At 42.8% G+C, this 25,420-nt stretch overlaps 1 protein-coding gene across 1 annotated transcript in view; it reads right to left on the bottom strand.

The window, feature by feature from the left end:
- LOC309551807 (NACHT, LRR and PYD domains-containing protein 3-like) overlaps nucleotides 1–24,925 on the bottom strand; it is a gene marked incomplete at its 5' end in the record, with an annotated part of 111,959 nt that extends 87,034 nt beyond the window's left edge. Inside the window, 4 exons of the mRNA XM_082252503.1 lie at nucleotides 6,237–6,302; nucleotides 20,624–20,795; nucleotides 22,341–22,501; nucleotides 24,892–24,925. Coding sequence (XP_082108629.1) covers nucleotides 6,237–6,302; nucleotides 20,624–20,795; nucleotides 22,341–22,501; nucleotides 24,892–24,925 — 433 coding nt within the window. The remainder of the gene's footprint in view (nucleotides 1–6,236; nucleotides 6,303–20,623; nucleotides 20,796–22,340; nucleotides 22,502–24,891) is intronic.
- Nucleotides 24,926–25,420: the final 495 nt, after the last annotated feature.

Below are 25,420 nucleotides of genomic sequence, written 5' to 3'. Positions count from 1 at the left end.
TTTATTTTTTTTAAAGGAGGACTAGCCTCAAACTGATCATCTTTCGAATTGTACAATATTCTCTAGATCTACCAACAACCATTTGTTTTGAGGGCCTACTTTACTGAATTATAATTCAACGAAAAAAGCTAAAATAAATTTAAAGGAGATTATACAATGACATTGTAAAATGCCAAATTATGTGTATACTATATACTCAATAGTGAGCCCCTCATTCAAACCCAAAAAAAATCAATATTAGTATACATGTGACCATTAGAATCAAAATTGATTCAATTTTTGTACAAAAAACAAAAAAAAAATCATATAATGCTGCACTGCTAAATAGTGTAACACAGGTGATACAAAAACTATGTGTATTATGTCCCAAAAAAAATTCTCAATTCAAAAATTAAATAATCAGTTCAACAAATAAATATAGTCCAACGTGATGTTCAATCAATCTTTGAAGCCCATCCGCCATAATATTTGTAGGGAAATCCTGGAAGAGTATATAGTGCTCCTCTCCCCAACAAATAGGTGCTCCACCACTTTACCTTTGGTAAAGGTGAACTAACCTTTCCACCCAACCTGTTGAATGATTAGAAAGTTGGTTGTTAAAGTAGCCTGGCTGTTGTGGTCTTTAACCACCTCTCACCCGGGCCATTGTACATATACGGCCGGGTGGGAGTCTCGTCCTTCTGATCGGACGTTCCGGAACGTCCTTCAGAAGGAGAGAGATTGCGCTGCCGCGGGCACGCGCAGCGGCGCGATCTCGATGTGCCTGTGTCCCTTGGACACAGAGCAACAAGACTCGGCAGGAGGGCCCTGTGATTGGCCCTCCTGATCACATGACGGCTGTGTCCAATCACAGCCATCATGTAATGTCAATACAGCCGTTGTAACGGCTTCGATCTCTTCTCCTCCTGACAGATCCTGTCAGTGAGGAGAAGAGGAGAGGATCGGTGCTGCAGCCGGGGGGATCAGTGAGTATTTCTAAGTACTCACTGATCACAGGGGGGGTCTGTGCTGGTAATCAGATGATTGATTACCAGTGCAGCCCTGGGGGGAGGGGGTGCCACTAGAGCCACCAGGGATGCCCACCCATGACCACCAGGGATGCCCACCATGGCCACCAGGGATGGCAAACAGGGCTCAGAGAGCCTGCCAGTGGTGCCCCCCTATCAGTGTTGCCCACCAATGCCATCTCTCAGTGCTGCCCACCAGTGCCTGTTATTGCCATCTATCAGTGCCGCCCACCAGTGCCCATTATAGCCCACCAGTGCTGCCTATCAGTGCCCATCAGTACCAATCAGTGCCGCCCATCAGTGCCACCTATCAGTGCCCATCAGTGCTGCCTATCAGTGCCCATCAGTGCCGCCGATCAGTCCCCATCAGTGCTGCCTATCAGTGCCCATCAGCGCTGCCTATCAGTGCCCACCAATGCTGTATATCAGTGCTATCTATCAGTGCCACATATCAGTGCCCATCAGTGCTGCATATCAGTGCTACCTATCAGTGCCCATCAGTGCTGCATATCAGTGCCACCCCATCAGTGCCACCCCATCAGTGTCTCCTCATCAGTGCCTGTCAGTGCGGCGTCATCAGTGCTCATCAGTGAAGGAAAAAACGTATCTATTTACAAAATTTTATAACCTAAACAAAAAAACTTATTTTTTTTTTCAAACTTTTCGGTCTTTTTTTATTTGTGCACCAAAAAAGAAAAAACCTGGCGGTGATCAAATGCCACCAAAAGAAAGCTCTATTTGTGGGGAAAAAATGACATAAATTTGGTTTAGGTACAGTGTTGCATGACCGCGCAATTGTCATTCAAAATGCAACAGCGCTAAAAGCTGAAAATTGGTCTGGGAAGGAAGGGGGTTTAAGTGTCAAGTATTGAGGTAGTTAAAGACGGTAAAAAATCAGGGCTAGTGTAATGGTAGGGGACCTATTGGTGCTATAGTGTCCTTGGATGTATTCTGGTTAATAGTGTGTTAACAGGGAATTTGGAACATAGAGGTATTTGTGGATTGGTGGAAGACAGAGATCCATTTTCCTGCTCAGCAGAAACACAGGATCTCTATCTTTCCCTCTGACAGAACAGTGATCTGCCTTGTTTACATAGGCAGACAGCCGTTCTGCCTCTCTTGGGAACAATTGCTGATTGCCGGTGAACATCGAGTCCGCAGGCTGCTGCTTGGCTCCCTCTGTGTCCAAACACAGTTTCCAGACCCAGAGATCGAAATGGCATACAGGTACGTGATTTTGAACTGAAGGGCCACTCTGCCGCAGTATATGTATGTGGGGCAGTCCAGAAGTGGTTAAAAAAAACGTTAATACAATTGTCAATTAAAAATAAGTGCCAGTTAAAGTAGTAAAGCTTTTGATTTTGAAATGTAAAAATATCCTTCTTGACCTATTGCTCGCTAGACAATTCATTAATATTTCAAGCAAAGCCAATAAAAACTCACATTTTATTTTTATTTTAACTGCTGCAACCACTAACTTTCTCCACAAGCTTCCACAAAATTCTAGTCAAGGAGCATGCACTCTGAATGTATTAAAGCAGGGGTCTACAAACGTTCTAAACAAAGGGCAGACTTTAGGAGGGCTGGAGTGGCCAATGGAAGTAGAAAATACCCCAACGTCAGTGGGAGAAAAAAAAATGACATAGTGCCTATAGTCAGTAGAGGAGAAATACTCCCTAATTGTTTATATCAGTTAGAGGAATTATCCCCCATCACTGGTGCCAGTGGAAACAAAAATGCCCCATTGTGGTGTCAATGAGAGGAGTAGTTCCCCATTGTTGGTGGCAGTGGAAAGAATAGTGCCCTCTTGTTGGTTCTTGTTGGTGTTAGTGGGAGGAATAGTTCCCCAAGAGCCAAATAAAGGCAAGCAAAGGGCTGCATTTGGCCCAAGGCCTGCAGTTTGGAGACCACTATTAAAGTATAAACAAAGGCATTTCTTTTTAGTTTTATATATTGTAGTATAGGGTAGAGGGGGGGATTAAAAGAGTGGTCAGGTTTTTAATGTACCCCTGTTAGGGAGATTCACACTCTCTATATGTCCTGTTTGCTGTTATCACTTGGGTTATAACCCTCCCTTAATCTATGCAAGATGAAAATAAAGGTTTGGCTTCCAGTTCTACTTTAACCACTTTACCACCAGCGGATTTTGCTGTTTTACGTCCAGGCGACTTTTTGCGATTCGGCACTGTGCAACTTTAACTGACAATTGCGCGGTCATGCAACACCGTACCCAAACGAAATTTATGTCCTTATTTCCCCACAAACAGAGCTTTCTTTTGGTGGTATTTGATCACCTCTGCGCTTTTCTTTTTTTGCGATATTAATAAAAAAATGCGACAATTTTGAAAAAATAACAATATTTTTCAACTTTGACAGTTATAAAATATCCAATATATTTAATTTTTGTCATATATTTAGGCCAAAATGTATTTAGCTACATGTCTTTGACAAAAAAATTCTCAATGAGAGTATTTTTAAGCGCCTTAAGACCGGAAGATTTTACCCCCTTCCTGACCAGGCCATATTTTGCGATTCGGCACTGTGTTACTTTAACGGACAATTGCGCAGTCGTGCGATGCTGTACCCAAATTAAATTGATGTCCTTTTTTCCCCCACAAATTTGGCTTTCTTTTGGTGGTATTTGATCACCTGCGCAACTTTTACTTTTTGCGCTATATACAAAAAAAGAGCGACAATTTTGAAAAAATAACAATATTTTTACATTTTTTTACATGAAATTTCCCAAAAAAAAAAAGTAAAAATTAAAATTTTTTAACTATTTTTGCCAATTTGTTTTCTGCTACATATTTTTGGTAAAAAAATCGCAATAAGCGTATTTTGATTGGTTTGCGCAAAAGTTATCGCAGCTACTAACTACAGGAAATTTATGTAATTTTTATTGTTTTTTTTTTTTAACTAGTAATGGCGGGAATCTGGCGGCGATCTGCAATTTTTTTTGCGGGACTGCAACATTGTGGTAGACAGATTGGACCCTTGACTGACATTTTTGACACTTTTGGGGGTACCAGTGACATTACTACAGTAATCAGTGCTATAAATATGCACTGTTACTGTACAAATGACACTGGCAGGGAAGGGGTTAATTTTTATTGGTGATCAAGGGGTTAATGTATGCCTGGTGCTTACTAACGTGTGTGGGGGGAGGGGACTGAGTGACACAGGGACAGATCACAGGTTCAGCTAGGCTGAATCCTGCAATCTGACCACGCCTGTCACTTAGGAGATCCGCCCGCTTTGTTTACACAAGCGGGCGGATCTCCACACTCGATCCCCGGCGATCAGAGAAGAGCAGCGGTGATCACAGCCGCTCCTCCCCTGGCCCGAGACTCCCGCTGTAACTAAATACAGCGGGAGCGAGCCTCCAGCAAGCCAAGGGGAGGAGTTCAGCGACGTAGGTCTACGTCGCTGGACAATATCGAGCCGCGGTACGGTCAACGTGACCGGTCGGCAAGTGGTTAAAAAGTCTCTTGATTTCTCTCCTTAGGGTTTCACATCCCACCATTTCTAGTGCCTTTACGCATGTACGGCTTATCATTTCCCATTATTGTTTCCAGTACTCTTGGCAGCCGGTGAATATTCAGCGCAGGCAGCATCTGTATAAATTCTGTTAACACAAAAAATGGCTGCCGCGAAGCACCATAGAACCTTGCAAGCCAAGGGGCCACCTTTAAAAAGAAAGTGAGGCCAACAATCAAGAGACCAATAGGAAAGAAAAACATAAAAATCAAAATAAGCAACAAACAAGTCTTACCATCTGCATCAAAATTGAAATAAAATAAAATAGGATTTAATAGTATTTCAATTTTTGGTATTGTATTAGTGAATGGCGCTTGGCAACTCTGGCTATAGTGTTCCCAATAAGCAATTTTGTGGCTAGTGGCTGGAACTGGATTAATGCAAAGTTGCATAAAAGGACACTTTTTAAAGTGGAATTCCAGGCTAGAAAAACCTAAGCTTAAAACTGCACCACCTACCTTCTAACACCTATACTAACTACCTTGTAGAAGGAAGATGCATGTACTGTACTTACCTATTCTCAGAGTGCTCTGGTTATGCGATCTCTTCAGCAGCCGGCTTCAGGGAAAGGAGGGACAGCCGACCAAACTGGTCTGTCCCAGAAGCGCTGATGAAGAGCAGAGATTTCTAATCTCCCAACTGCTAAACTGGCTGGGGAGGGTGCTGACATGCCTGCAGTTGTGGGGCGTAAGTACAGTGGGGACCAGGTGGTGGGGAGGTTGTCCAGTGTCAGTTCATCTTTACATGTTTTCTGTAAAGGTGAACTAGCCCGTTAGCTGCATTACATTTCTCATGGCTCCCCAAATCATCACTGACTGAGGAGACTTCACACTGGACCCCATGCAACTTGGATTCTGTGCCTCTCAACTTTTCCTCCAGATTCTGGTACCTTGATTTCCAAATTAATTGCAAAATTTTCCACAGTCAGTGATGATTCGGGGAACCATATAATTTGTTGGTGTTGGCCCACTGTGTTTTATCAAGTCCAAAGTCAGCACAGCCCGCTACCAGGAAATTCTAGAGCACTTCATGCTTTCCTCTGCTTACCAGCTTTATGGCGCTGCTGATTTAATTTTCCAGCAGGACTTGGCACCGCCCACACTGCCAAAATTACCAATACTTGGATTAATGATCATGGTATCACTATGCTTTGATATCACTATGATTGTCCAGCAAACTCACCTGACCTAAACCCCATAGAGAATCTGTGGTGTATTGTCCAGAGGATAATGAGAGACAACAGAACCAACAATGTAGATGAGCTGAAGACAGCTATCCAAGAAACCTGGGCTTCCATAACACCTCAGCAGTGCCCCAGACTGATCGCATCCACGCCATGCCCCATTAATGCAGTCATTTATGTAAAAGGAACCCCGACCAAGTATTGAGGGCATAGTATACTGTACATGGACATACTTTTCAGTAAGCCAACATTTCTGTGTTGTGTGTTTGGTTTTTTTGTTATTGGTCTTATGTAAAATTCTAATTTTCTGAAATACTGAATTATGGCTTTTCACTAGCTGTAAGCCATCAAGAAAAAAATGCTTTAAATATATCAGTCTGTGTGTAACGCATCTATATAAAATTTATAAGTTTCACTTTTTGAACTAAATTACTGAAAAATGAACTTTGTGATGATATTCTAATTTTATGAGATGCACCTGTACTGTATAATCTATATATTTTATTTACCTTTCAACTCTGGAGTCAGTGAATGTCCATGTTCATCCAGGAGAATCTGCTCCACCAGACCTTCACCTATAGAAAAAAGTAACATAAATCAAGCAGAAGATGCACATGCACAAAGCCACACATTATGCCTTTTTGTTGAGTTGTTATTTGCACACGTTAAAAAATCATTTTAGGCCTGAAGATCGCAAAAACCCTCAAACATTATATATTTTCAGTATTTATATATTTTCTAAAAGGAGACACCCTAGAGAATAAAATAGCAGTAGTTTCAGTTTTGTATGTCACGCAACGCAACGGCGTAACTATTTATGAAACATATGATTAAAGAAAAAAACACCTCCTGCCTCTATCCTTTCTTCGTTTTTGCTCTCAAGCAGCTCTTTCTGCCTGGCTCTGGCCTCTGGGTAGGTCTTCCTCTGAGTACTTGTTGGGATGCCCTTACATGCTTTTTCCCCCATGATACCCTTCCCAGGTTTATTCCTCTCCTTACCTATATTTAATTTATGTATGGATTGTTACCATACTTTTGTGTACCTTGGTTGGCATTTGTCCTCCCATGCTAATTACTACTTGCTGCTTGATCCTGCATGGTTATTCCTATGCTCTATTTGTGATTTACTTATCTAGCTGACAACTTGTACTAGTTGCACTTGCACTTGTATACTTGCTCTTTAAGTTCTCTCAATAAAACATTTGAACAAGAATAAAAAACACTAACTTTAGCCCAATTTCTGTGTATAATGTGAAAGATAATGTTACACCGAGTAAATAGATACCCAACATGTCATACCTTAAAATTGCGCACGTACTCATGGAATGTCGACAAACTACGGTACTTAAAAATCTCCGTAAGTGATGCTTTAAAATCTTTTACAGGTTACCTATTTAGAGTTACAGAGGATGTCTAGTGCTAGAAGTATTGCTCTCACTCTAACGATCATGGCGATACCTCACATGTGTAGTTTGAACACTGTTTACATATGCGGGCGTGACTTACATATGAGTTCACTTCTGCACGCGAGTATGGAGGGATGGGGCGCTTTACAATTTTTTTTTCTTAAATATTTAACTTTTTATCTTTTATTTTGACACTGTCCCTTTCTTTATTTATTTTTTTTATCACGTTTATTCCTATTACGAGGAATGTAAACATCCCTTGTTATAGAAATGAGCATGACAGGTCCTCTTTATTGAGACATCTGGGGTCAAAAAGACCTCTCCTGCCATCATTCAAGGTGATCCCGTGGCGAATCCCTTTTAGCAGATGCCAAATCGCCCACAGAAAAAAATTATACTAGGGTTATGGTAGCTAGCTGCTGCCATAACCCCAGTATTACACATCATGATGTATATATACTGTGGGCGGTCAGCAAGCGGTACAAAGAACAATTTTCCCCTTAGGATTGGGACTTTACAGGCACTGAATAAAACTACTGGAGTATTAAAAATATTAAAGTTTTTTTAATACAAAGAAAACAAAAAGGAAAGGGGGAGTATTTTGGTAATAAAGTTTTCACCAAAAAAAAATGCTATAAAAGAATGTACATGGAATATACCAGCATTGTATGATATCAATACATGTATGTACAAATTATGTACATAAGCAGCAGCATTACCCAACGCGTTTCAAAGCATATGTTGCTTCTTCTTCAGGGGTACACTGTACATACATTTTCTATAAATACAAACATCATAGTAAATAGGAGTATATAATCAACATACCATAATTCATGATATAACATTTCTAAGCTACTTACATGTTCTGTATTGATAATGCATTCCACATTCACATGTGAGGTAAAAACAAGGTCTCAAAACATCCGCCCATCAAGCCTGAATACAACACCTTATATAGATTTATAGCCAAAATTGGCAGTGGGTGTCAAAAAAAGAGAGAACTATTGTAGCCAGGTCCGGCATCACAGGACTACTGAGGCCATGGAAATTAGACTTTGCAACAAAATAATCGTTTACTTAGTGACTAAGTTTATGCAGATACTTCCTTTGTCTACAAGGAACCCAAAAAAAATAGATATGTATTTTTTTTCTTGTATAAATAATGTGGTGCATAAACTTAGCCACTAAGTAAACAATTATTTTGTTGCAGAGTCTAATTTCCATGACACATAATAATATTGGTGAAAAAAAATAAAAAAAATAAATGATATGATAGTGCAATAAAAGTCCAAAAATTCCACAGAAAATTATAATCACGCTGGTCTTGTACACCTCCATGAAAAAAACAATATTTGTGCTTCTCAATCCACCACCAAGTGTTTAAGCCTCTCACCTTCCCATCTGACCCAAGAGTCACCAATGGGTCAGATAAAGCAGTCCCCTTTAATGGTAAATAAATCGATGGGCTGATATACAAAGCAGAGCACTTAAGCCGTGTGAGCTGTATCTGTGGCAGAGAGATGATGTCACGTGTGACCATCAGGCTCCGCCCCCTTTACGCGTTACGTCGAGTGTTCAGCATTGACTTCATCAGTAGGGGTATTTTGAGAAAATAATGCTCAGACTTCCCCGAGCAGCCACCAAGGTGGCAAAAAGGGTTGGAGGGCTAAAGTAGGAATGGTAGGACTTTAGTCGTTTAGTAGGGGTATTTTATTGTTGTGCGTTACCGAAAAAGGACAGGTGAGGTCTCTTGTGTGCTGAAAAGTGTATTTAAACTCAAAAGCAAAAAAGGAGTATGTTGCAGCTCGTCAGTTCTTAGATGCGGCTACATTCATTTTTGTTTTTAGTTTTTTTCCCTTATTATCATCTGATAGTTTGGCTGATAACACACTTCCTGTACTAGGGTGGCTGAGCTGTCTATGGAGGAGCAACAGAGACACCTTTGGACAGCAGCGCTATATGGAGAGGATAGTGTAAGATGGACTAGTACAAAAGTGAGTAACAAAATCAAGCTGAACTCCAGCTCTTACTTTTTAAAGCAGTAGTAAACACTGCTGGGACACTTGTACCTACAGGGAAGCTTGTAATAAAGCTTACCTGTAGGTACAAGGAATATCTCCTAAACAATGCAAATTTAGGAGATATCTACTGTCTCTGCACCCAGTGACATCACTGGCGTATGCACCCTAAAGAAACGGCATACTCATGCGGTCTCTCCAGAACTCTGTGTGGCGGCCGTGACTCCCGCACGCATGAGTGGGAGTGATGTCATCGCGGCTCAGCCATTCAAATGGCCAGAGCTGGCGAACCCAGAAGGAAGACTAGGTGAAGATCGAAGCCTTGTCAGCAGGGACAGTGCACCGCCGGAGAGCTTCGTTTTAAGGTAAGTCTTTCATAATTTGCTAGTATGCAATGTATACTAGCACAATACAACCTTACCTTGCAGGGGGCCAGGATTTGTAATTTGTCCGCATTTACTATCAATTTAAGCAGTTGGTGAAACAATGTTTTTTGATTGAGATAAATTATTAAAATCTGACCACTGTAAGCACCCCTGTAAACTTCCCTCAATATTCCCCATCTTTTATTGCCAAGCTAAATACTGCTGCCTGAAGAGAAGGCTACCAAGTCTTCTGCTAGTTTTTGTTAAAAAAATGCCAGAAAAGCTTATGTTGATGTAGTGCCCTCCTCTAATCAGGCTGCTAGGTTGAATTTAGTTTTTGGCTTTGCTGTAGTGAGTGGAGTAGTGAACTTTTGTTTTCTCTCGTTCAGGGTTTCCTGAGCTGAGAGCTTCATTGCTCCCATCTGCCTCTGAGAGAAGTTTCCAGAGCATAGGGCAGCTAGATTCAGGTGATCAGTTGAGTGATCATCACGCCCCAACCAATCCCTGGAAGGAGGCATCCAGAATGTGGCTGGGGAGGTGATAAATGTGCAGGAGGCCTGGTAGACTTGTTCTTGCTTTTCCAATGAGGATTCAAGTCTTCTGGGATACTGAGTGCTACTGATAAAAGAGATTGCAGAAGCTGGGCCGAGGGCCTGAAAAAGATTACTAAAGGAGTATATCTTGCTAGTATATTGCTAGAGTCTTAGATATACTAGTGATTCTCTATTACTTCCAGAAAAGGTGGCTATAGAGAGGATTAGTGATAAGTTTGTCCTCTCATTACTGCTACTAGGGTATTCTTTGACCCTAAAACCCTCTCCTGTAAATGTCTTCAGCAGTAAATACTAAAAAGACATCCCCTAGACTGAGCCTGAATTGTCGGTGTGCATGGGACTGTGCTTGTGGGACTGGCAGCCTTTCTACTATACTGGGAAACCTGGGCAGTGGGCATATTCCGAGTGGCCCCTCTGGGGGTAAGTGCTACATTTAGTACAGAGTAATGTAATGAATTAGCCTAGAAGACAATGTACTGGAGAGGAAAGAACCAATGTTACAGTAGTAGATTTGGATCCGACCCAAAGAAAGCCTATTCTTGGGGACATTTTTCATTTAAAATACATCACCCACCCACCTCCCTCCTCCAGAAAAAAAAATCCAAATAAAATACCTTCCTGGTTCAACAGACAAGAATTGATGATAGGATTTGATGTGTTGCTAAGTGCCAACATCCTGCTATATATATTTTTTTTTTCCATAAACAATTTTATTGACAAAATATAAAACTGACAATGTACACAGTAAAGTATACTGAGAGCCAATGATCCCACAGTAGAACAGAGTATACATAGGCATGAAAACGTATGAAGTCATATGTTTACAGACACAATAAGGCACGATATAATACACAGTGTGAAAGCCCATTACAAGGCAGAAAAAATCACGGGGCAGGGGGGAGGGTGAGGAGGTAAGTTGAGACATCAATTTGGAGCATAGACGCCTGCTATATATATGTAGTCACCCGGCCATATCTAAATCTAGTCTGCATGGCTGTAGCCAGCCAGTGGCAAATTATAGTTTTGCTTTGATCATTTACCCCTAAGTGCAGTCTGGCTTTCAGTTCTCCCTTCTGCCAGTAGGTGACACTTGCACCTCTGGCACCAGTAGAAGGATTTACAGTAAGTGTGCATTATGAACATTTACTGTATATCTTCCCAAGCAACCAAGTAAAGATATAAGAATTTGGGGTGAGCTAATACAAGCTCTCTTCCTCATGGGGTCCGACCTGGGATAGGTGCAATTGATGGACCTGTGCTCTTTCGGGCCTTGTCTGCCTGAAGAGGCCCATCTGGAATGGATACTAGGTTTGCCTTCCTGGGAAAGCCTGCAAGTAAAGCAATTTAAAGCTGTTCCTAAGCAGGGGAGGACTGGGAAGGAGGGCAGGGTGGCAATTGCCCCCCGGGCTGCTCTGATGCTGGGTAAAAAGGCCACACTCAGGGCTAGATTAATGTAGGGGCCTGACACTGTATACAGCTGCTGGTCGCCGCTAGACAATGTTATATTTGCAGAGCTGCAGCAGAGCGGTATGAGTGTGCAGAGTACGCTCCTGCACCCAGCTGGCACAATAATAAAACACAGTCACTTCCCTGTCAGGCAGAGTGATTTCCACCTGACAGGAGCTTCCTATGCCCCACCTGGAGTAATGTCATGTATTTTTGGTAAACCTCCTTTGTTGCGATTAACATTTAATTATGTTACCATATTGCATCATGTTTGTCTTGCTTCATAACATCAATATCCATTATAAAACCAGGTGGGCATGGATGGTGAGCTGATTTGATGGTTCAATGGGCCACTTGACTGGACTTGCCCCCTAGGCCTAATGCTGCCAGCCCTCCCCTGTTCCTAAGGATTGTGGACCAGGATAGAAACCCCAGGTAAAGCTGGTAGATTCTCCTGGAGGACATTTCTTGAAGATACTAGTGATGATTGGTTACTAAGAGAATACTAACACTGCAGTGTTAGTACTGAAAAGGAAAATGCTTCCTTTTACAGTGCTCTACCCTAAAGTGTTCTACCCTAAATTTGAGCCTTTGAGAGATATACCCCTTTTCTCCTTGGTCTATGCGTAATAAACGTGTTCTTTATTTTTATCTAAAAGTGACTTCCCCAGTTTGTAGGTGTGGCCCAGTGTTGGTGCCCGCAAGAAGAGAACTCACACGTAGAATGGTTGATTAAGCAAAGTATATTGATGTAGTAATGTTGAGTCAGAAAAACAAACTCTGCAGACATGGCCGCACCAAACCTAAACACTTTTAATGAACCAGACAGGGAGTATGATGCACACTAGAGACACCTGCCAGCAACCAGCAGGGGAAGCTGCTGGAAGGCAGACCGGCTAACGGGCCCCAAAACAGGAAGTGTCATGGGCCTGCCACCTAAGGGTTAACTTAGTGCAGATTAATTTCAGTGATTGGCAACAAGCTGCCATATTTAAACACCTCAGCTACACTGTGTCTTTGCTGTCTGATCTGCAGCTTCCTGTGACTCCTGCTCCCGTTTACCTGCTTATGTGATTGATCTCCTGTACAACCCGGCTTGACTTTTGGACTTCCCTTGCTTTCTGCCTGCACCTGACCTCGGCTCACCTCTGACCTTGAACCTGCCTGCTTCTTTGGATACCACATCGCCCGCCAGTTGTTGACCCGACCTGTGAACTTACCCGTTTGCCCGTGGGCCCTGTTCCAGCATCTCCCGTCTGAGCTCTACCAGCCTCTTTACCTCTGCTTGAATCCACAACCCTCTGAACTATGTACCATCTACGAGATCCAACTTCTGGGTTTGCGTGAGTGTGGACTTGGGTGTTCCAGCCTTCAGCCTGTTTGCTGTTCAGATCCTCTTTCCAGCTGGTTGTCTCCTCTACAGTATCTGGGACCTTGGAGCTGCCCGTCCAACAGCTGACCCGCCAGGCCCTCATACCATTCTGCTCTCCCGTGCCACCTGTCTGCTCTATCAGGGGCCGAGAGTCAGATACGTAAGGGAGGCCTTCCTCTGCACTATCGGGCTCATCAGTCAGGTACGTGAGAAGTTGAATGGAAGGCTACTGATGGTACACTGACCATAATCTACTCTGACTTTCCCTAGCCTGTGGGAGATCTGTCCTTGCCCTACCCAATACAATGAATGCATATCAACCAGAATGGGACAGTGCTTTTTAAAAGCACTGCCCACCTCAAAAAATGGTCACCAGGTCAAGCAGGGCAGCAGCATCCAATTTGACAGCTGCTTCAATGATGAGACCTACTGAGGCCTTGGAGGAACCTAGTTCCCCCCCTTATCCTCCACCCTCTCTGCATGCTAAACTGCACCTGCCAACATCAATACACATACACCATACACATCTAAGCATTGCTTTGATTATTTAGGAGTCACAGACTTCATGGCAACAGGCTAAAGTGTCTCACAGTGTAAAGTGGGATTAAATCTTCATATTTCTTGAGACATACTGTATTGTTCATAAATATTACTCTCCCATTTGAAGTTATCCAAACCATAAAGTATCTGTCTTTCACTCCCAGTGATGGTGAGTGAAAGACAGATACTTTATACCATCACATATCTTCCCCCAAAGGTAGACTAACCAGGTACCAGACCTCCACTCGGTCTGTGCCTGAGTTAGTCGGGTAACAAGTCCCAAAGAGTCAATCCATCATGGCAGCTTCCTTGACAAAGTTCCACATAGTTTGTAAGTCTGTCCCGGTAGGGCGCATGGAGCTCTCATAGCCGATCAGTCTGTGGAAGTCTGGTTTGGGCAAGCTAGACTGGGCTTCTTGGTCACCCTGTGTCCCTAATAGACACAGGGTAACTTAGACGTAAGAGGGCCCAGGGGGATGAGAGAGGGATTTTCCAACCTCTCTAAGGCAGGCTGTGTTCCACGGGCCCTCCCAATGTCTGTACCCACCCAGTACCCCAAAAAATTGTCCGTAAAACAGCATTACTCACCCAGCCAACCTCTGCCTCTCTCTCATAGAACATACCCGGCGCTGGGGATAAGCGTCAACTGACCCTTCTCCTGGGAGTCCTTTCAGCCACTGGAGAGAAGATAGGGTGGTGGGGCTCACTTCGTCAGTCTGTTGGGGATCTGGGCAGACTGTCCAGCATCCCTGGGGTATACAAGTGAAGACTTTAGTCCCATCCACTACCACTGGAACTCCATCTTTTGTACGTTGAGGGCAGAGGCCAGCCACACTCTGCCCTGTTGCCAGTTCTTCTGCTGGGTTGGTGTCATCATTCTGGGGCACCATCTGCTGCTGGGAAGGGGAGGCAGCTGCTCCATCTTCCTTACCCTCATCTGATGGTTGGGACAACCTTTCTCTGGTACTGTCTCCCAGATGGACAGATGCTGGCTGGGGAGGGAGTCTGCTCTGACTAACTGTTGAGGAGGGAGGACAACAACCTCCTCTCCCTTTTCACCCTGGGCCCCCAGAGCTGCCACAGGTGTGGGGCAGAGGTCGCGGACCCTCTGTCCAGTTGTCAGCGGTTCAGCTGGAGAAGTTTCTTGAAACTCAACAGATGTTGCTGGCAGGAAATCCCATGTCCCTGTCAGTGGTGTAGGAGAAAGGTCAGCTGCCTCTTCTCTCAGGAAGGCTGAATCTGCTGTTGGTGTTGGGCAGAGCCCAGTGATGTTAGGCCCTGATGCCAGCTGTTCTACAGGAAAGCAAACTGTAAAGTCAGTGGCCTTGCACACATCTTCCTGGGTCACCAATTGTTGCAGGCAGAGGTCAGCCGTGCAATGCCTGGATGCCCGCTCTTCTGCTGTAGGCATACTGGGATGTTCCTCCTCAGCTATTAAATCCCCAGCCTCTGGAATTGCTCAGAGTTCAGAGCATGGGCTGGTGGCACTTGGGCCTAGTGCCAACACTTTGGCGGGTGATTTATCATCCATATCATCCTCTGATGGAAAGTCAATTAAATCTATGATCCGTGATTGGGGAATGAAGATGGCTTCCTCTTCTCCAATACCTTTATGCAGTGGCTGGACAGACGCATTCCTCCATCCAAGCTCGTCCTGTGCAGAAACAGGTTCGTCAAGGTGAGTCAGCACTTGCTGCATCCGCCATAAGACCTCTGCATCCAAGACCGTGGGTGCAGGTGAGCAAAGCACACTATTAATGTGCCACATTGTCGATTATTCAGTTATAATTTCTGGACTGTCAGCTGGTACTTCTGGATATTCCCAGGCAAGGGGAGCCCAGGCCCGGCACTGAGCAGAGTCTAGCAGCCATCTGTAGGCGATCTCCAGCTCCCATTCCTGAACTGTCAAAAACTCCAAATCTTACAGTGCCCGGATCTCTTCTCTGTAATCCTCAATTTCCTCTAACCGCCACCCCAAATCACTCCCAAAGTTGGGGTCTTTGGACAGCCTCTCTAGTAACAGCCCCGGGCTGCCATAGCAAAAGCCTTCTGTTGGACTGTCCTCTGCTGTCCATGGGCACACTTGGGTTACATACCAGCAGAGGGCTCTGTAGCTCTCATCCAACCGCATCTCCACCTGGACCAGCCTGCTTAGCTCAGCTATCCATTCCTTGTGCGTTGTCTCCCCAAAAACACAATTCGATTTTCGTACTGTGACCAGTACCTTTCCTGGAAGGAGGGGAGGATTTTTCCCTGGTGTCGCTGCTCACGGGCTAGCGTTTCCTTCCAGAGTTCCCAGCAGATTATATCATACCATCCTAGCAGGACCTTCTCTGACACTGGTCCCCTGTGCTGTAACGGCATCTCTCGCAACCACCTTCCAAATTCCTCTTCCATGGTGGCTAAGATCTGTACCTCTCCTCTTCTGCTATCCGGACCTTGGATCCTGGTGGAGGTTTGGATGTCCCAGACTGCAGGAAGCATCCCACTGCTAGCCACCAATGTAACAGAACTTCGACCCACACTGTAATTGTGGTCTTCCGTCAGTATGCGGCTTCCTCCCAGTCGTGAACATATATACCAGATTTTCCCAGCCGCCCTACATACAAAGCTAGCCAACAGCTTAGCTTGTGCTGGAATCTCAGTTTATTGAACAGTCACACAGAATTTATATACAGCCTGGACCTCCCCATCCTAATCAGATTACCATACACAGGTCAGAGGTTGCCTGATTACATTATCATATGCAGATTAAATTTTATACAGAAATGGAATTAACATATCTAAAGAACAACCAACACAAACAGTATACTATTTCCACTCAGCAACCAATAGACGACAATTATTCAATCAACCTGAGCCAATTAAGTAGCAGACGGCCGTCCTTGAGCTCCTGAAATACAATACACATTATCTCAATACACATCTAAGCATTGCTTTGATTAATTAGGACTTCATGGCAACAGGCTATAGGTCTCACAGTGTAAACTGGGATTAAATCTTCATATTTCTTGGGAGATATTGTTGATAAATATTACTCTCCCATTTGAAGTTATCCAAACCATAAAGTATCTGTTTTTCACCCCCAGTGACGGTGAGTACCGTCACAATAATAATGGAAACAGCATGGCAAAACAAGGCACTAATAAAAACAGTAGGAACACGATATACAGTTAGACAACTTTGTAAGAATACTTGGCAGGCCACTGGCCTTGGTTAACCCTATTGTCATCTTCAAGCTTCTATAGGAGGCAGGTACCATTCCAAGGGAACCTCCTGGACGGAAGGAATATCCATGACATATGTATCCTCCCAGTCTGTGGCAGGACTGCTGGAACAATCTGTGCCCAGTACAAAGGGCCTTAGGAGATTTTGATGGAGGCCTTTCCTGTTGCCTTTGAAGCCACATCAGAAACCAGGGACGGTAGAAACAGCAGTTTCTCCACCCAATACAGGGTTACCTCCCACAAGGGCTCCAGCTTGCTTCCTCTTTTGAATTTCAGGTTTTCACTAACACCCAGTCCTGTTCCCTCACTGGGACCTGCCAGTACCCACTAGCTAAGTCCAAGGTGGTAAAGTAAAGGGCCTTGCCTAGTGTAATGAGCGACTCCTCTACCCTAGGCAACGAGTAGGAGTCTTGGTGGGTACAAGCTATGAGCTTACTGAAGTTCACACAGAAGCACAGACTACTGTCCTTTTTGCATACCAGGACAATGGGAGCAGCCCACAGACTATGGCTCTCCTTGATCACTCCACTCTGTAGCATGTTGTAGATCAAGTCCTTGACCTCCTGGCAGAATGTAGGAGGGATATGCCGAAAACTCTACTGAATAGGGGGTATATCCCCTATATGGATAGGGTGGACTATGGCCTTGGTGCAACCATAATCTTTTTTTTGTTTAATTTGACCCGCTGAATGTGGGTACCAGAGCTAAGGCTGCCCCCCAATGGTGCCTTAGTGGCCATAGTACTACCATCCGTGCCAGTTTCTGGGTGGGGCATATCCTACTAACTTACACTAAGCGTTGGTCTGACCCAGGCTTGCTGCCCGAAGGGAAATAGAGCTCACCTGGAGACTGATTAATGCAGCAAAGTAAATTGATGTAGTGATGATGTTAACCTCCCTGGCGGTATGATTCTTTTGGATTTTAGGTGCTGAAAGCGGTACCATTATTTTAGGTGCTGAAAGCATGTAATTCTTGTGAATGAGCAGCCCAAACCAACTGTATACATTTATTATACATATTATATATATATATATATGTATACATATATTATGTATACATATTATATATATATATATATATATATATATATATATATATACGTATATATATATATATATATATATATATATATATATATATAATGTATACAGTTGGTTTGGGCTGCTCATTCACAAGAATTACGTGTATATATATATATATATATATATATATATATACACGTATATATATATATATATATATATACATATATATATATATATATATGTATATATATATATATATATATATATATATATATATATATATATATATATATATATATATATATAATATGTGTGTGTGTGTGTATATATATATATATATATATATATATATATATATGTGTATATATATACGTATACATATATATACTGTATATATATGTATATATATATATATATATATATATATACATATATTTACATAAAAAGTACAGTAAAACTGCAGGAAAGGGCACTGGGGGGTAATGTAATGTGATTTTATTTTATTTTGAACGATATCAGTGTGTTTGGTGCATTTTACATTCGAATTTGCCGCCGGTTCCACCCCCCGGCGGACGTCACGTCGCCGGAGACGGAAGCCGGGGCTCGCAGACGATCGGGAGAGAGCTCCGCCGCCGCACACCGCTCGCAGTCTTCGCTGGATCCCGGAGAAAAGGTAAGTAAAACCTCCTCCAGCATCCAGCGATCTTCTTAGCGCTACCCCGAGTGTGACTCGGGGTTACCGCTTTTGGCACTAAAATCTTACCCCGAGTCACACTCGGGAATACCGCTAGGAAGGTTAAGAGAGAACAGCAAATTCTGCAGACACGGCCACACCGGACCTGAACAATTACAAAGAATCAGACAGGAAGTATGACATACACTTGAGACACATTTGACAGCGTACAACAGGGGAAGCAGCTGGAAAGCAGACTGGAAACCGGGCCCCAAAATAGGAAGGCTACTGATGGTACACAGTGGCAGTGCCTGCTTTGTCCCTCCTTCACGGGAACCTGACCCTGACTGCTAATCCCACTGTCCTTAGCCATCAGGAGATCTGTCCCTGTACTACCCACTACCCTAAATGCTCACCAACTGGAAAAGGACAGTGCTTATTATAAGCACTGCAAAAATCAAAGATGGTCGCCAGGTCAACTAGGGTAGCAGCATCCAATCGGACAGCTGCTTCCCTGATGAGACATATGGAGCACTCAGAGGAACCTGGTTCCCCCTTTTCCTCTGCGCTCTCTGCATGGCAGCCGACGACCAGCACCACCCTCTTATGCAGGGCGGCTAAAGTGCACCTGCATACAAGCTCTCTATAGAGTCCTTGAAATTCCCAGGCTATGACTGGTAATTCAATTCATTCACAGATAAGGTATTTACTAAGGTTTATATATACTAAAAGACATACCATGGCTGCCGGAGATTCAGGGGATGTTGAGGATGGAAAGTGACCATGGAATGATATGTCAGCTGGGGTAGTAGGAAATAGCTAGGAGTGATACTTGTCTTTCGTCTCAAAAAAATTATCTCCTCCTCAGCTGATGACAACACTACAGAAGACAGAGGAGCATGTGACCTGCTCTCCTGTGGAATCGCTACAGGTAACTGCTAGACCCAAGCAATGCCAATAATTTAAGCCCCTGTTGCAAAGAAGGAAGGAGTGGGGAAGTAGCTCTGTGAGGCTGGGTTCACACTGTTTGTGGAGTGGCTTGCAGCAGGGGCCTGGTGCATTCCTGTTCACCGATTCAGGGGCGAATCAGATCTGAATTTTTGCTTGAATTGGGACCTGAAACTGAGCCAAAGACGCACAAGACCCTTCTGAAGTGCACTCCGCGGCTGCACCGGAGATGTGTGAACCGGCCGGTCACAGTCTCCTGTCATGCGAATTGGATGCTGAGAAACCTGCATCCAATACGCATAAGTGTGAACCCAGCCTAAGGCTTGTTCTGTATACTAATCTTGTTCTGAGCCAGAGGCAGCCATGCATCACCATCAGCTTTCAGTAGCAACTGTTATGGTCTAATGTATTGAGTCTAATGTTATTTGTGCTAATGATGATTATAGTGTAGCACCCTCCTAGGTAGGTGCTAGTGAGTGAGTATAGTTTTGGCTCTGTCTACCTATCAGGGGAGCAGCAGGCAAATTCTGTATTGCTTCCTGCTTAACAGAGCGCAGAATCTGTGAGTTAGGTCTGCTCATGGTGCTCAGTGTGTGTGATTCAGCTGGTCTAGGGAGTGTCCTCCCTGGTCCAATAGGGAGGCATAATAAACAGTGGAGGAAACCAGGCCAATGGGTACACAGGCTTTGATACAGCCTCAGTGATTGGCACGGACTGGTTGTCTCAGTGCTTTCTGGGGTGTGATATAAAAGCCAGGAGCACATGTGCTTGGGGTCTTTGGCTGGTGAGCAGAGTCCCAGAGGGGGGTGATGGCTGTCTCCTCCTCTGCATTGGTGGCATGTGGTCACAGGCAGTCGGCCTGGTGAACCAGAAGGAAGGAGCTGGACCCAGAGGTCCAGGAGAGCTGAGTAGAGGGGTTGAGACACTGGAGAACCTAGAAAAACAGTATCGTGAGTACAGTGGATCATTTCTGAGGGCCTGACCTGTGAGGGGGCCACCCCGGAGTAGAGTAGTCAGAGGACGGGTGTCAGCTGGTGGAATGAAAGATAGATACCTGAAGATAGTTGCTCAATCAAGTTTCATAACAGAGACTTTACCTTAAATTCATCTAGTGGCAAGGTGAATCTGCAGCTTTGCAGTCCTCGTCAACTGTGAATAGCCAAATTCTGGAGTATCCCAATCTATCCCTTCTCCCATCCCTATTTAAAATAAAACAACAAAAACAACCACAACCTCTAGACCGATCATTGACTGAGCCGGAAAGTACAGTGTTAAGTTTGTGCATGCAGTTGCTAACAGTAACCCAGAGGGCCCCCTGTTACCTTTTTGGTGAATTTCATCCAGAATTGCCAATAAATTAGGATGGGGATGATCTTTTAACAGTGTACAGAGACATTTCCAGAGTCCGATCACAGCTTCTCTTCCCAGTACCAGAGTATCTTGTAACAAGATGCTGGAAAAGGTACTGGCATCTTGTATAATTGGCATGTATTTCTGCAAAAACAAATGCATTCATTTTAATTCTTAAATAATGAAAATAATGATAATAATTATTATCATAAATAACATTTTTTTGCTTGCTCATTTATGATTGAAAATCCTTCAATAAGTTTAAGATTGAACACACTTCACAAAAAATGAAGATTTGCTATTTTTTAGAGAACATCTACAAATGTTAATGGTGCTTAAATCACAATACTATAAAAAATTAATTTTTAATTTGGAATTAGTTACATAGTTAGTGAGTTTGAAATAAGACACCAGTTCAACCTATGATGAGTATGTGTATAAGTGTTTATGTCAATAGTACATTGTATACCCCTGTATGTTGTGGTCGTTAAGGTGCCCATCGAATAGTTTTTTGAAACTATCAATGCTTCCTGCTGATACCACTGCTTGTGGAAGAGAATTCCACATCCTTACCGCTCTGAGGGTATAGAACCCTTTACGCAGTTTAAGGTTAAATGGCTTCTCTTCTAATTTTAGTGAACGGCCGCGAGTCCTTTTATATTCCCTTTCGCTGAAAGGTATATTCCCTATGCTAGGGTCGCCAGTATGGTATTTGTACATTGATATCATATTCCCTCTCAAGCATCTCCTCTCCAGAGAGAATAAGTTCAATGCTTGTAGTCTTTCCTCATAGCTGAAGTCCTCCATTCTCTTTATTAGCTTTGTTGCCCTTCTCTGGACTCTCTCCAGTTCCAGCACATCCTTCCTGAGGACCAGTGCCCAGAACTGGACGGCATACCTGAGATGCGGCCGGACCAGAGTCTTGTAGAGTCTTGTAGAGTCTTGAAAAATAGTTTGGATTTGAACAGAGGAGCACCTGGTACATTTATCACACTTGATGTACTTTTAGAAACATTTATTGGGTAATATAACCAAATGCAGCCAACACGTTTCAGGGGGAAAATCTTCCCTCTTTTTCTGGGCTTGAGCAGTTAATGTTAGTAAAATCATGACAGAATGCACTAAGTAACCTGTATTAATGCTTGATGAAGACTAGCTTCTCCCCTGCAAAAGGCAGCTGGCTGAGTCAATGTCTGGGACCAGATGGTGGTTTCCCAAAAGCTTAACTGGACAGAGGTTTTCCCATAGACATTTTGAATCCAACACAAATGCTCCATTCTCACCTAAGCATTCTTTGAATGCGTGCAAAAGTGCATGTTTTTCCGTCACTCACGGAATGAGCAAAAAAACAATGTTGCACTTGCAGTGTCATTCATTGTTAATGGATCCTAAACGTGACAAGCAGAAGCGCATTTTTTGTGCGTTATTGAAATGCATGGGCTGCCCTATTCATGCTGCTTATAAAATCCATAAAAAACGTGCATTTAGGAGACCCTAGGTATGAACCAAGCCCAATGCTTCCAAAGACTTTTAACCAAATTTTATGTCCCAGAAATCACTTTGACAGCAGTCATCTTCAAACAGCAGTTTGAGAATTGGGAACATTAGGTACGTGTGATTACCTCTATTCACATTGTTACCTTTTGCTGACATGCGGTGCGGATAATTTTGGAAATATTGTAATCTTACCTCTACATTTAGGACATTCTGAGATTTTAGTTCACTAAGGACAGAATGAGGGTTCAAGTTCTCCAGAATGTAGATCAGATCATCTCTGTAATACTCGTATATCATCCTCAGTGATGAATCAGGATATGTAGACAGCTGACAGCAGAATCTCCTGATGTCCTCTAGGGAAATATACAAAAATTACATCTAAAGGACTGAGAATTGAACATATGCCCGGAAATCAGTCATGAATATCTCTTTCTTCCGATTTGTTTGTCCTTTGTAACTCTAGGCTTGCCATACCATAAAGCGCAACTCTGGCCAATTATTTTTCCCATGCAGCGGGGCTCTGCCCACACTGCATGGGTTAACTGCTCATTTATGTCTTTAGGTGAACATAGAGCCTATACACACCCAATCCTTCAATCCTTTGGAAAACAGCGCTTCCCCATATCCAGAGGTGGACTGTTCCTGACGTTTTCATGTCCAAAGTCGGTAAATAGGTGTGATGACTTCAGGAACAGTCCACCTAACAAGACTGCTGGACCTCGGCTGGGGGTGGGGGCGGGGGGTCAGGAGTTGAAAGAACCAGTTTTGCGCTAGAAGGATTGGAGGATTAGGTGAGTATACCTCATCTTTCTGAACCCCTAGACAAAAATGAGCAGTTGACTTATGCAGTGGAGGCACAGTCCGACTACATGGAAAAAATTAATATATATTTGCCCAGAGTTTTGATTTAAGCAATTTTCTTTCCTTCAACCACGGTTGAAGGAAATAAAATTGCTTGATTCCCCCATCAACACTCTAAGCTTTTTTTATTCATACAGTGGGAGGTTTCCCCACTATGAGAATACAATGATCACTGCCAATGGCTATAGCCACCGGCAGTGATCAAATGCAAAAAACAATCTGACAGACTGGTTGTACTGAAGATCAATTTTAGTACAACCAGCCTGCTCATAGATGGATGAAAATTTGTCTGGTTCCTGCTAAACTGGCTACATTTTGATCCATCTACAGCCAGTTTTAAGCTTTATTTAATATCATTTAAATTTAGTGTACTCAGACATCAAATATACATAATCATACAAAGCCAATAGATAAAGAAGTAATTCTGGCGTACACAACGTAGGTGCTATAATGATCTTGTTCAAACATGATGCTCTGTTTGCATCATTGGCATCATGTGTAACAACTCAGCTGTGCACCTATGGACCACCCAATTACTTATCGATACATAGTGCGCCCACCTCATATGCAGAGATACTGTAAATACCGCATACATTTTTTGCAATAAAATAAATCTTGCAGTTTTGATCTCAGAAGCAGCAAATGTACAAAAAAAATACATGTTAATTTATACATGTATTCATTTTTATATGGAATTATGAATTCTAGGCATTGTTTATTATGCATAGTGTTATATTTTTTACCATATACCTAAGAATTACTGACAATAGGCTCAATTGAACATATGTAAAATAATACAAGAATAAAGTAAATGCACGCATACAGGGTGCCTATGCAAGAAAATGTCACTTGCGATACACGTTACACATCGCTGCTAGTGAGAGCAATAGTTCTAGGCCCATTATTCACGATTAACGCTAAACTGATGATCTGTAGGGGCATTTAGCATAGCCTATGGAAGATATAGGGTACTGAAACTTTTTGCCTTTCAGTGCACACTATTTGAAAGTTTGACATTTTGGGTATCTATTTACTCACTGCATACTTATCTTTTATTTTTTACCCCAAAATTGGGTAATTTATTGCCCTAGAATTACCTTTAGTGTAATTTTCACTAAAATGTAATGTGTTATAAACAGTTGCGTTAATATTGTGTGACATAAAAAATTGTACTTACCATGATATTATTCTCAAGGGTGTCTGTTTTCGGAAAATATATAATGTTTGTGGGTTTTACATAATCATCAGGCCTAAAACAAACATTTTAAATGTGTGCAAAAAAATGGCTCTGGCAGTGAAAGAATTAATGATTTGCCAATGCTGGTCTATTTGGATGATTTGTAACAACTATGTCTCTTTTACCTTAGACTTCATGTATACACTGCCTATTTTGGCCGCCGGCAGCAGGAAAACCAAGCTCCACATTTTGTGTTTTACCACGGCTGATGGACAAAACCTTTCTATCCTGAACACGAGTCTTCTGCATTCAGGAGAGGGAGGATGAAGTTCCCCTAACCACAGCAGCTCCTAAACTCTGGTAAAAGCCTATGTGTACATTGAAACATAGGCTTTTATGGAGTTGAGTTTAGGAGCTTTGGCGAAAAAATGCCAAAAGCCCCTTCAGGAGCTGTAGTATACATTAGGCATAAGGTTTCTCCCCTGTTTCGTAAAATATTACAGGCCTTATGGCTTTCTTCCTATTAACAACATTGGCAACATGTCCACTTTTTACTGACTGGGTGGCCAGCTCAATTTTACTGAAGGTAACATTGAGTTTAAAGAGAATAGGTATATTTTCCTGAGAGATTCTAATCTTAGTTCAAAAAGGTAAGGCACATGTGTTATTTCCTATATAGATTGGTATTTTCAGCCACGTGTTTACCAGGACTAATGGCTCTTTCCTGGCACCTCTTCATCTTTTCAGTTAAATCTTCAGAGGGGATCAGTCAATCACAGTGTACACCTAGACAGAATGACATTAGCATTTTTTAAACCAAATGTATTTCTTTTACCTATAATACAATTCAAAGTCACATAAAGTTTGAATCTATGACCCCCCACTTCTACCTCTGTCCACTATAGCCTTCCTTATCTTTTGTGTTAAGTACACCCTACTAATCTAGTGGGTCATCAGTCTGGAGTGAATGCTATACCCCTCATATAATGTACATTGTAAGCCTACTGTTTGGTATGCAGTTCCAGAAATGGACATATAAGCCTGGTAAGAATAAAAGACTACATGCTTGTATTGCTGGACTGTGGATTGTTACAAATGTTCCTGGAAAAACTTTTATTTATTAAAAGTGATAAGCAAATTAAAATATCCAAGCTGGGATTTGGTATGCACTAGCCTAAATCACTGGAACCAAGATATTTGGTGCTTGGCTACACACGTGTGGAGGTCACCATAG

This window comes from Pelophylax lessonae (assembly GCF_965119305.1).
Source record: "Pelophylax lessonae genome assembly, chromosome: 3".
NCBI classification, from domain to species: domain Eukaryota; kingdom Metazoa; phylum Chordata; class Amphibia; order Anura; family Ranidae; genus Pelophylax; species Pelophylax lessonae.
The sequence above is the reverse complement of the archived record's forward strand: the minus strand, read 5'-3'. Positions and strand labels throughout refer to the sequence as shown.